A 12896-nucleotide genomic window follows, 5' to 3' on the forward strand; every position below is an offset into this window, starting at 1 on the left:
CAAATGCTTGCTAATTCAACAACTTCATCAAGACTGCTATCGGCCAAGCAGACATCAGTTGGGTTTGAAAGAGAAACTCTAGAGCAGAAAGCTTGAGTTGAGGTCTTGCAGGTAACACATCCAGTGTATTCATCTTTTACAGAGTGAGAAGATTATGTAAATCATGTCGCACAGGATAGTGTAAATTACTAAAATGAAATCATAAGAATCATAAGCTGTTGTCTTTTTCATTTCTGGAACTGCATATTTTTTCTTACAGTCTCGGAGCACTTGGTGTTCTTTCAGGCAGTAGAATCTTTCAACATACATGCCATGGTACATGGTATAAATTTCTATCAGTAAAGCCAGTGCACTTTTGTACCTGCACCTAGTTATTCATACCACCCTACAATTACACTGGAGATTCATACTGTAAACCAGATTAGTGAATGGGCATGACGTTGGCTGGTTGGTTTGTGTGTTGGGATTTTTTTGGATTTTTGTTTGTTTGGCTTCGAGTTGTTTCAGATTTTGGAGGGTGTTTTTAACGGGGGTCACTTCACTGATTTGAACTAGAGCACGTAAACCTGCTCTCCCAGCTAGGCTTATATCACTTAGAACAAGGCTTAAGTAGTGAGGATATGGGAAGGCAAAAATTCTTTATTTCTAGCAGCAAAAGTGCTTAACATGGAACTGCATCCGAGTGTCATTAATACTCTCCTGGGAAGAATTTATCCAAAGTTTTTAAGCTCAGGGTTTGGTTTTTTCTGCCATCTTTTGGTACTCCTTCATGCACTGTCTAGTTGCTTTACTCATAGTATCAAGGTCTGTGACTTCTAAAAAGTATCTTCAAGGCTAATCTTTCCCTACTGAAGCCCCAAAACATCATGTTTCTCAAAAATGACACTTAGCTGGCATTTTCCTCTAGAAACTGTGGGGAAAGAGTCCCTACCAGAAGTCATGCTTATTTATCACATTCTGAATTAAAACCAAAGTAATTTAACAGCTTGTTTTTTTTAACATCAACTTGTTATCTTCATATTACTTTAATATATTCCCTAATTAGTGTTTTCTGTGAAGAAGGATGGATGATCTTGCTTCTGTAGCAACGAACTGGGATTCAGGAGACCACATTTTGGTTCCCAGCCCTGGAATAGGTCTTCTGTTGTCTTTCAGCTTTGCCAAACATCGTGACTTGAAACAATCTCGCAAAATTCAGTCTTATCCCAAAACTGCTGCTTTAAGAGTGAAGCAGTTAATAGCTTTAAGATGAAAGTTTCTGGCCTTTTCAGTGGCTGATCAAGCTAAAAAATATAAAATACCAAAAGGCAACAAAGACCTAAAGAAATCATAAGCTTCAAGCTAATTTTTTTTTTAGTCAAAACCATTGAGATTTGGAAAGGAAGAACAGGAGAGGAGATTTAACTTGCCTTCTTGTAATCTTTGAAAGTTAGGTCTTGCACAGATAGTTTAACCTGTGTCTTAGTTCTGCCTGATGAAAAAAGCCATTAATACCTTTCTTCGACAAGATGTATACAAAATAGGTGTATCGGAACAAAAACTTGCCTTCTGTGTATTTAACAGGCTGGCACAGGGAGCACTGATATTGTGCCACTTATATACTGTTAAACTGTTCCTCGGAAACACAGTCTTCATTTGGAAGCACTAAGGAAAGAATTTCACAGAACTTGGTGGTGGCGGGGGGAGGCTTCCTATAGTCTATAATCCCTTTTCAAATGATTCTTAATGTAGTGATTCCTTTGTTTTCTAGTGGTTTTTTTTAATCATAGAATGCTAAGTAAAAATTGCTTGAGCATTGTTGAAGTGCTTGTCGAAGCCCCTGGTCCTTTGGAGAAGAGTAAGCTGTTGTGGCTACCTCCATCCTTTCTTGTTTGAAGAATTTCAGTATTGTGATAGATAAGACTTTTTTTCTGAGTAGCTTCCTAAGCCATATGAATGGTTAATATTGTTTAAGTAAGTTGTTTATTGTTCTTTGGTATATGCTGTTTTAGCTATTTAGACTGAGAAATGCCCATATCACCATGTTTTAAGTTTCCTGCATGTGTAGGTTGAACAATGGTTTGAATAGAATGATAGCTTCATTAGAAAGCAAACAAACAAAAAAACCCCCAATCAACACCCCCCAACCTTGATAATTCAATATTTAATGGATTTCACTAGGTAAATGGGACAGATGCAATTCTGAAATATTCTAATGGCTGTGTTCTAGAAAATATATTCAGTTCCACAGTCTCTCTTGTCAAATCTTTTAGTAACAAGCTCTGTTTCTGAAGTGCCACTTCATTGACTTGTAATGCTCTTAACTGAATAATGCTGCTCTTGTTGCTGGGTTTAAATGTAAGTCTCAAATTCCAGTGCATATCTGTGTTTTTCAGTGAGGTCAGTGGGAGTTGAAGGACAGAATTTGGGCCTGTGGGACTTAGTAGGGTTTCTTAAAGAGTTAATAAACTGATAAAATACTCATTTATATATGGTGAATACAAATACAAAGATTTTAATGTGTTTGTATAGTTATAAAAAAAAAAAAACCCAACCAAACCCACTCTTCCCTATTCACCCATCCCATGATAATGATTTTCTATTCTAATGAGCATAGTTGAGATATTGTTCTGCATATTGGCAGGAGGTTCTATCAGTTTGCAAAGTAATGTCTTTAAATGATTTTTTTAATGAGTTTAATGAAATTCTTTCTCCACAGTAGATGCTTGATGCTGAAATTCTTTGCAGCTGTGGATTTTCATCATGTTTAGATTTGTAAATACCTGTTATGCCAGTTTGTTTGCAAAACAGCTACTGTTTGCTGGTAGAATTAAAATAGGGGTATGATTTTGTAGAAGGAGTACTGTTTATGCTGATCTGATAGGACTTTCGTTATGTGGTTTCACTTACTGTAGCCTGTATTTATCTTCCAGGCTAGTATTCTGTCTCAAAATTTTATTCTTAAATATAAAATGTATCTAAATACTGTTCATTGAAACCTCAGCACTAAATTACTTGGAAGCTGTTCTGCATAAATCCCTTGAGCAGTGATTATCAAGTGAATGTGTTGTGGCTGTGTGTATGGCTACAAAAAAACTCTTGGCTGTTGTGGTTTTGACAGTTGAAATATAAATGAATAATAAGAATTTGGTTTTCGTAGTGGCTGTACTGGAGGATTCACGTTTCAGTTTTAGTCGAGATGCGGAAATCATTATTATAAGAGATAATACAATTTTAATAGATACATAAGCAACAGCCAGCTTGTAGTAATCATCTTTCCGAGCATCAGAAAGTGCTGGGTTTTGTTCAGGTTGTTTGAGGAGCACTGAGCCTCTTTAAAGCTTTGAGAAAAATGCAGAGAATATTAACATTGTTCAAGGGAGCTCTTCAGCAAGCAGGCTGTCTTTCCCCCCCCCTGCACTATGTCAAAGCTATTCTATTACTCTCTCTTTTCTTTCCCTAATGGGTGCCCAGTCTTGTGTTTCTCCCATAAATAGTGACTATACAACGGGCTTCCACTCAAAGGCCTTATTCATTTCCTCCCTCCTTCCAGATTCCATAAGCCCTTGGTACAAGTTCCCAGAGCTTTTCTCTTGGATTAACAAGCTTAGTTATTTCACAAACGGAATAAATATTGCAGATTATTTTTAAAAATAAAAATTTTTAAAAAATGTTCCCAGCAGCCATGTTTGGTTGACAGAGCGGAGCAGCAATCTGCTGGCTGCAGCTGTTCCCGTTGTTCTGCTGGGTTACCTCTCGGAGTAAGCAGAGAGATTGTTTCCAGAGAGGAATGCACAGAACATAAGTAAAAACTTCCTAAATGGAAAATTACTTCGCCTTTAAAAATAAAGAAGAAAAACTGGCAGTGTTTCATAATCCTCTTAGGACTCTTTCAGCTCATTGAAAGGTAAGAGATTTCTTACCTCAGGCATGCTGGGCACAGCTGGCTTGCCATGCTTTTTAATATTATCTCTGTATTCATCCAGACCAGGGGTGCTCTTTTTTTAATGGAAATGCCCCAAGATATTACCTAAAAAAAAGTAAGTAAAATATATATCGGCTTGCTTTGTTCTGATTCACTCCAGGTTTCCTGTATTGTTTAACAACTGCAATGCCAATAGAAAGCCTGGTTTAGGATGTCTGGAGTGGAGGCTTTTAGTATGAAATTCTTAGAGGGACGGTGCTGCTCTGCAGTGAGCTCTCTGCAGCTCACTGCTAGGTGTTACTGGCCTTTCCTCCCATTTTGTAGATGCCAAACTTGCAAGCCGGCATAGTGGCTAAGCAGCATTTTGGGATGGGAATGGGAGTCAAGGGTAGACTTTAGGAGAAAACAGGAGCCAGTAATTTTATGGAACAAAGGCAATGTAATGTCGTGTGCAAGGCGAATAGGATGCTGGGATGTAGCGAGTTTTACCCGCAAAACTCATGATATAAGCTGCCTGGTTTTTATTTATGATTGGTCAGGCTTCCATTGGAGTAGTGTACCCACTTTGAGCGTTGTATTCCAAGAAAGACAGGAACCATAGGAAAAATCCAGAGTAAAGTAACAAGAATGATAGTTTAAGCAAGTATGATCTACAATGGAAGACTGGAAAGCCATTTTAGCATGCAGAACATCAAGCATGGTGAAGCATTAAAATAGATTTTCCAAGAAACTTGTGAGGCTCCAGCTAAGAACAGATTAGACAGAAGTCTGTCAGGAGTGATGCAAAACCTTGCCTTTGGCAAGGAGTAGAGAAAAAAACTGAAAACCTGAGCATGCGGCTAGCTTGAGTTACCAAAGGGAATTGCTTGAACTCCGTGAGATGTTGCGCATAAATCCACACCTAGAAATAAACTTCAAATATAAGAAGAGTGGGAAATATTCCCCCGCCCCCCCCCCCCCCCCCCCCCGATTCTATTCTGGAAAAATAAAAAAAAACCCTTGAGGAGCACTGGAAAATGCAGGACACATGTATGTTTCCACTGGAAGTTCATTTTAAGGGAAAAACAACCTTTTTTTGCAGCACATTTTTCTCTAGCTTGTGGGGATGTCGTGTGGGGGGAGGCGTGTGTTGGGTTTTTTAGTTTTGTGCTGCTATCAGCATAGATTTTCCTTCAGAACTGATGATGAGAATTGTTTTTGCTCTTCGCTGATGAGGAACAGGTCCTGCATTACTAGTGTCTGTAAATGTAGTTCTGGGCAGCTGTCTCCGTTCATTTTATTCTCCCACAAGAAGGTAATGGGAAGGAAGAAGAGCTTTTTAAGGTGCTTGGGAAATGAGAATCTATTTTTAGCTGTCCCTCCAGTTTCATCTGGGAATCTTAATTTATGTCTGAAAAATTAAGACTAAGCTACATAGAAAATAACAAGACTCTTTTAATTTCTTTGATCAGGAAAGCTAATTGGTGTCCTAAAGGTAGAAAATGTTACATGAGTGTACAATAGACAAAATACGTCAGATTTTCTTTACCATTATTCACAAATTTTAATTTCCTTTTTTTAAATACAAACAGCAGCTGAAGCTGTAACAGGTTTTCTTTTATGATTTAAGGATACTACTTCTTTAAACATTTGTGTCCAATGAAGACTTTGTCTTATTATGCATGAGATGTGAAAGCCATTTTGAGACATGAGACTTGAAAATAAGTTGTAAACTACGTTTTTAAGCCTTTTTACATATGTAGCTAAACTAGTCTTGTCTATAAACTTATTATTTTAGCGTTTGAGTTCTCTAAGCGTATAGCCATCTGTATATCCAAATGGATGAGGTATTTATTTTTATTACTCATTTTGAAATTGGAATGTCAGAACAGAAGTTCAAGTCCCAGTATGTTTTATATAAAAATCTACAAACATAACAGATGAACAGGGACTGAAAGGGCCCAGCAGTCTTGAAAGCCAGAGACAGCTGGAGCCAGCAGAGAGCTTGTGTTCTAGGTGTCCATGGCACCTCTGGTCCCTTGGTTCTTAGGAATGCCCCCTGCTCCCCAAGGTATATTTTCCACTCCTAGAAGGTACAGTGTAAATGGAAGGAAATTGCATATAAAAGTGGCACAAGTGGCCGTGACCCCTTTAGTGTCTTCTCGACTTTAAATAACGTCAGCATTTTCAGATGTCTCTAAAGTAGAAGGATTTCTGTAAAGGAAAGTGCAGAACAGCTTTTATTTGGTGAAAGTAACTACAGTATCAGTTACAGTTGATAGATATTTCACGTTAAGTCTATCTTTAAAACTACACTAAATAGTGTAATAGAATTACTTAACTGGGAAAAAAGACTTTAGGTTTTATAGCGTGTGTCGTGGATGTGGTAGTTCCTGAAAATCACTGCATAAAAATAAAAATGGTTAAATCCATTCAAGCAGGTAAGGTCTGAAAGACTTAGCATGCTGTGACACCCGAATGTCGGAATAGTAAACATTGCATTACATTCATTTAAAACTAGCAGATACCACTGTGAATTATGTCATCAATACATACATTAATTAGTTTAATTTCATTAAATAGATGAATTTTCAAGACAATATAAACCAGTAGAGATCACAAAGAACAGGAAATTTATTATAAGAGTAAAATAGCATAGGTACATGTAAAGCAAAAATATTTCTGTGTTCTTTCACTGAGGTTTTGTGTGTGTGTGTGTGACTTAGGTATGGAAAAACAAGATGCTTTGTACTCTAGAGTTTACTATGTTAGCTAGGCTCTCATCATGCAACTGAAGATATGTTTCAGTAACTAGGTGTTCTTTATCTGATTAAGTATAATAGTACTAGTTAATCCCCAGCTTTGTTTATAAATTAAAGAAACATTCTTTGGCTTGGAAGAAGCATTCAGCTTGGAACCTGAAATACCTAAATTTAACTGGAAGATAATCTGAAATTCTGGGGGGAAAAAAAATATGTTTAGTTACTAAGGAATAGGTTTGGCAAAGAAGAATTATGTGTTGTGAAGGTTTTGTGATTTGTCAGAATTCAGATCTAAAAGCATGAGGGTTTTCTGAAGATTTAAGTCTGCAAAGTTCAGCTTGAGGGACTTCAAGCTGATGTGGCAGTTGGAATGAGACAATATGTGCTAATTAAAATCTCTGTCACTTGGGATGTTTCTCACTTGCGTTTTGATGTAGAACACTGCACTGTGAAAGCTCAGTGATGATTATCAAGCTAAAATAAAAAGAAGTTTCTAAGGAAAAATTTTCTAGAATTAGAAGCCATTAGGGAAGAATGACATATTTGAATGGTTAGTGACATAGCAGGAAAGCTGTAAATGTAAGCATCTAGGAATATAATATTCAGGTGTCACGAATGCACCTCTGACATTTTACCAGCATCTGCTCTCTGTTCATCGGCATACTCTGCTAGAGTACCGCAATACAGAGCCTCGGTACTGGGAAATACATACATTTCTGAAATCTGAGACTGGAAATAGACTTGCAAACTGTTTCCTTTGTATCCGGACCATCAGGTCAAGCTCTTCCCTGCCCACTCTAACAGACTCTCTGCATTTACTTTCAGTCTTCTGAAAAGAAGAAACTATTTTCTGTTGATTGAAAATTGGAACAGTTTGTCTGTAAGAAATTGGATGCCTGTGTTTCGCAACTTTCCTCTGGCATTTCATGTGCCATAACGATCTTGCTCAAATCTAAGATGCCACGTTTTCCCCACTTACCTTTCTACTAGTACTTAAGCAGAGTAAGCAGTTTGTGTGTTGGCTTGAACATCTGTCTTTGCCTTCACCACAGCAGTTAAGAGTCTACTCTTCAAATCAGCTGAAATACTGAACTTCCACAGATTCTGTGGGGTCCTTATTTGGTTTCCAGCATGTGCCAGCAGAAATGGTAGATCAGAGATGGTATTCATGATCAAAATCTAATGAAACTGTATATTTAAAGTGTTACAACTTTCTAGATTTACAGTGTGTAACAATTTCATACTTTTACTTTTCTGAGTCTTGGTTTTCCCTTACTAAATTATTGAAGTCTCTTATTCTAAATATACTTTGAGATCAAGATAAATGATGAGAACTTAAAACCTTAGAAGTTCTGACTCTAGAGCTATGCTACCTTCAACAGGGTTCTTTCACAGGGGCAAAAGACTGACTTTACAGCATCATCGTGATTACAGAATGTTTTCCTGCTTCCGACAGTCACGTCAGGTTGAAATGAGAGGATCCTGAGATAATATTTTCAATTGCACATTCTGTAGTCGCCAAACCATTTTATTATTATAGTAGTAATTTACTATGTAAGTTTTATTGAAAAATATCATTAAAGCTGATGCAATGGAAAACATATCCAATGTATAGAATTCCTTATCTGTTACAAATATTTAAAATATAGGTCACTATTTCTGTATATGCTATTTCGCTATGAAGAGTGCCAGCAGAGGGAGCACGCATGGGCTACCAGTTCAGTACCTAGACCTTATGCAAGGTGCTGTTACTGGTAGTAAGGAAGGACGACACAAACTTCAAATTGCCCCCCCGCCCATCCCCTGAGATGAAATGAATTCTGTTAAGTGGGCATGGTCAAATGTGTAGGTCAAGGACTGTATTTTCCAAAAGCTTAAGAAAGCATTGTTAATAAGAAAGTCCACATTTAAAACCCTATTTAAATAATATATATTGAATGGTATTCTAATACCTGTAAGCTGCGGCAGTTTAAAAGTACGATTCTTAGACTTACAATCTGTACATGTACTCTTATATCTTCTATGATACTAGCACAGCAGCAAAGGTGAGTGCAGGCATGGGATTTGGTAAAGTAATTTTCAAATTTTTAATTTTAGGGCAGCAGCAATGACTCTAAGAACAGTGTTGTTATCGCTGCAAGCATTGTTGGCAGCTGCAGAACCAGATGACCCACAAGATGCAGTAGTGGCAAACCAGGTAAGATACTCCATTGACTGTGAATTTATAACACTTCTGTAACCTTTGCTAACTCAGATTGGGTCCCAAACCTTGGGGGAGATAAAGATTTCAAAGAATTTATTGGAAAGTTGCCTTACAGTAAGTGTGAGTTACTATGGTGTGTTGTGCTCTTTACTCTTTGGATTCCAGAGTAAGTAGCAGTTATTTTACCATGTCAGGAGGTTTATTTTGATAGTTTTGTTCCTTATTTAGCTTGTCAGAAATGTCAGGAGATAACTGCATAGTAAAATGAATTCCAGTATAACTTGCCTTTTAAAATCTAAGGCTTCTAGTATAAGGAAAGCAATGTTGTATTGGTTTAAAATGAGTTTTAACTTGATGGTGTTCATTGGATTTGGCTTGATAGGTAGCTCCTCTTTCAGATTAATATGAATATTGTTGAGCATTGTATTTGCGTAATGTCAAAACTTCATGAATAGTGACTTTAGATGAATTATTGTTGCATTTAATCCTGAGGAGCAATTTTTCTGAATGAAGCATCCTATGTATTTTACCTTTGCAAGTACTTGGGATAACTATTTTAGTCACTGGTTGAATTGCTATCAGTAGAATTCTATAATCAACAGGGTTTGTTACTGTTCAGACAGTAGCAATAACTTATAAAAAGAAGTAACAATAAAATGTCAGTTGGATCTTATGCCATACCAGGACTGACATGGTTCTATTTAAAGTGTTGATGAAAGATAGGAACAGTCATTCCATAACTTCATAGTCTGACAATTTTCAACGAAGTCCCAAGTATGTGTGTGGTGTTTTCCTTTTTACTCTGCGGGGGGGGAGAGAGAGAGAGAGAGAGAGAGAGAAGGCCTGGCTTCCCCACTGGCTGGTAGTAAAGGTAACAAAAGAACAAAAGTAACAAAAAGAAAACAAAAGAACAAAACCAAAAGTAACAAAAGAACAAAACAAGTAGAAGGTTCTTCCAGCAACAATCTCATCTATATCTCCTGTAAGTCAGGACCCTCCAGGATAGGGTGACAAAGGGTGCACCCCTTCCCTCTGAAAATCTGTGTAGGATGATAGCAGTTTATCAAACCTGTCAGGATTTGGAGGGAAACGTGGAGATGGGAGGTAGCCCATTGCACCACTGGGTGGGGGAGAGCTGTTTGCTGCTAAGTACAGAAGGCTTGTGTGTGGGATTCTGCAGTACTGTAAGGCTGCTCTGGACAAATGTCCCCGAACAGTTCTGTCAGGCTGAATTGCTCTATGCAGGGAGAATTGTTGCAGAGGCCAGCAAGGCCACCAGGCATTCCCTGCACCGTTTCTTCTTGCCAGATGCATGCCCTTGCTGTCACACTCTCTCTTTATTAAACAAAACCACTTTTTCCTTTTTTACAAAGAACAAGAATAGCGTTTCCCATTCTGGCCCTGGTGGTAGAATTTGTGTGGGAATCATAACAGTCTCGCAGAAGCACTTGAGCTGGAAAGTTTTTTCTCAGGCAAAAAACTTCATGGAACTTCCTAGATTCTGAAGAGCGATTTTCCAGGCTGCTTCTCAGGTGCTTGTGGGGCTGTGGCATGGCTGATGCAGGGAGGATTCAGTTTCTCCTTTTCCCTGCAAATACCTGCATGAAAACTACGCTGGGTTTGGCCTTGAGTTAAGAGCATGTGTATGTAAGTAGAAAGCGATTAGAAGGTCTTTGAGAAACGTGGTGGTAAACACCCAGTTCCTTCATGTGTTTTATTTGGTGGTGGGGTCTTTTTTTTTTAGTTTGCTTGGTTTGTGGTGGTTTTTTTTTTCCCCCAAACAAAAATTCACAAGGAATTAGTTACCCTCCACACTCATTTTTCATTACGTTAATTTACTAAACTATGTGTTAGGCTACTAAGCTGTCCAGGGAAATGGCAATGTCCTACAAGCTCTTGAGCTGAATCCCAGGGAGAACACAGGGAGAACTCCTGTTTGAATAATGGCAGTATTTTCAGACACCAGCTGTCTGGTGTCAAAACTACTTCAGCTAGTTGCTGGGTTTTTAAGTACAACAACATTAGCTGCCTCCGATTCCTGATATAGAGACATCAGTAAAAGGTGCCTTTAGGCTTTTCTCAATTCAGTGAGAAGCTAGATTATTTACAGATACCTAAGTAAAGGAATTTTATTTATAGAACACTGAAAGCTAGTTCTGAATAAAATGAAGTTATGCAGTTATGACTAATCCTTTGCACTTCAGCTAGTTGCTTTCTAGGCTTGGCAGCGTACTCAAAAATATTTAAAAAAAAATATGGGGGAAGATCTCGTAAGAGCAGAAGAATATAGCACTTCAGAATGCTACTGGTGGTTAACTTAATCCTTCCTCTTTTCTAGTCATAACAACCAAAGAAATTTATTAGACCACTGTATTTATAACACAGTGAGTTATTTCCAACAATAGATTGTCTCCCATGTTTGTTTTAATGCCCTTAATAATCAGATAGTAAAAATACAAATTACTTCATGTGGAGCAGAATTACTGGGAGGTGTACAAAGCGCACAGTGCAATGTAGTTGGTGTGTGTTGCTATAGGAGAGGTAAGATGAAATGTAGAGTAGTAAAAAGTATTGTATTCACTTTGACAGTGCTTTATAGATTTAACGATTGTTTTCACATATGAATAAAATGCTTAGAATGATAATCAGCCATGTTTCTGTCCTTAAAATGCATCTAAGTATTTGAATAATATATTTCCAAATATCTTGTCTTATTATTTAGTGCTAAAATGTATTGTACATCTAAAGGTGGGAATGCCTACTTTATTTTTAAAGTGTAATAATTAAGGGAAAGAGTATTTTCTCTTTTTTTATGTACAAAAAACTTTGATATTCCATACAATAGTTGCTAAAATAGGAAACTCATCTTGCTTTTCTGAGTACAATTTATGACAGATGACCTACTTTCTTGGCTTTTGAGTTCTTGGCACAGGCTGAAAACTCTCTGTGCTAAGGTCCATTCTGTTGTTTATTAGAAAACTTGTTAGTGAAGAGATTGGTGCAAAATAATATTTACATACCCTGCATGATTTTTTTCTGGTAAATAATAGCTTGCATGAACAGGTTGCAGCTTCCTGGCTTTTTGCACACACTCACACATTTTTCAGCCCTTCTTTTGTCACATACGCTATCAATATCCTTATTCTCAGGAGGAAGCCTGGTAGTAAAATGTCAGCCCTGACTGAATAACTGCAGACCTACTTGTAGTGTATAAAACCAGGCATATTTTTAAGTGATTAGAGAAATACATCAGAGTAGTATGCAGCATGTACATTCAGGAGATGTTAACATAGGGATAATTTGTGCTCTGCCACACTGAATATAAATTTTCAGTAGCTGTGCTAAATATAGCTACTTGACTTTTGATCAGTGCAACTGAGAGCAGTACCTGATTGTACACATAAAATACCTATAGTGCGTAATTTAAGCTAAAGGCAAACACACTAAATCGAATGCTTGCATAGGTTTACTCTATGTGTAATCCTCCCCTCCAAATTTCATTTAAAAAATAGCAGTATGATCAGTGTGAAACACTGTTGAATGTATTGTAGAAAGTACGATGGGTTGGAATCTGCCATATCATCTTGCTTTTTCGTTGGATTGCTGAGTTGATTTAACTTTCCCCTTCTCCCCGCTCTCTCTTTTGTGTAGTACAAACAAAATCCAGAAATGTTTAAACAGACAGCTCGACTTTGGGCACATGTGTATGCTGGAGCACCAGTTTCTAGTCCAGAATACACCAAAAAAATAGAAAACCTTTGTGCTATGGGCTTTGATAGGGTAAGTATATATAACTTAAATATTTTTCAGTAGTGGCAGGGCAAGTGTACGTATATTAATACGGGGAGTCATTAGTATACTAAAGTAGACTCGCTACTGCCATGACCTTTTGTAGGTCTACTCATTCTGTTTTGCTAACTATTTTTAAGAATTAGAGTTCTAAATTACTACGTTATTAGTAAATCTTGTGCACTACCGCTGCCTTTTCTGAAACAATTTTTCTATAAATTATTAGTTAGGATTTAACAAATGGTAAACAAATGTGTTC

At 37.4% G+C, this 12896-nt stretch overlaps 1 protein-coding gene across 4 annotated transcripts in view; it reads left to right on the forward strand.

The window, feature by feature from the left end:
- Nucleotides 1–12896, forward strand: part of UBE2K (ubiquitin conjugating enzyme E2 K) — a 49876-nt gene that overhangs the window by 30476 nt on the left and 6504 nt on the right. For all 4 annotated transcript variants that reach the window (XM_087735805.1, XM_087735806.1, XM_087735807.1 and 1 more), the window contains 2 exons: nucleotides 8743–8842; nucleotides 12500–12628. In XM_087735805.1, coding sequence (XP_087591931.1) covers nucleotides 8743–8842; nucleotides 12500–12628 — 229 coding nt within the window. The remainder of the gene's footprint in view (nucleotides 1–8742; nucleotides 8843–12499; nucleotides 12629–12896) is intronic.

Source organism: Nipponia nippon, unplaced genomic scaffold (assembly GCF_047370975.1).
Source record: "Nipponia nippon isolate SJK-2023a ecotype South Korea unplaced genomic scaffold, ASM4737097v1 scaffold_6, whole genome shotgun sequence".
Taxonomy (NCBI): domain Eukaryota; kingdom Metazoa; phylum Chordata; class Aves; order Pelecaniformes; family Threskiornithidae; genus Nipponia; species Nipponia nippon.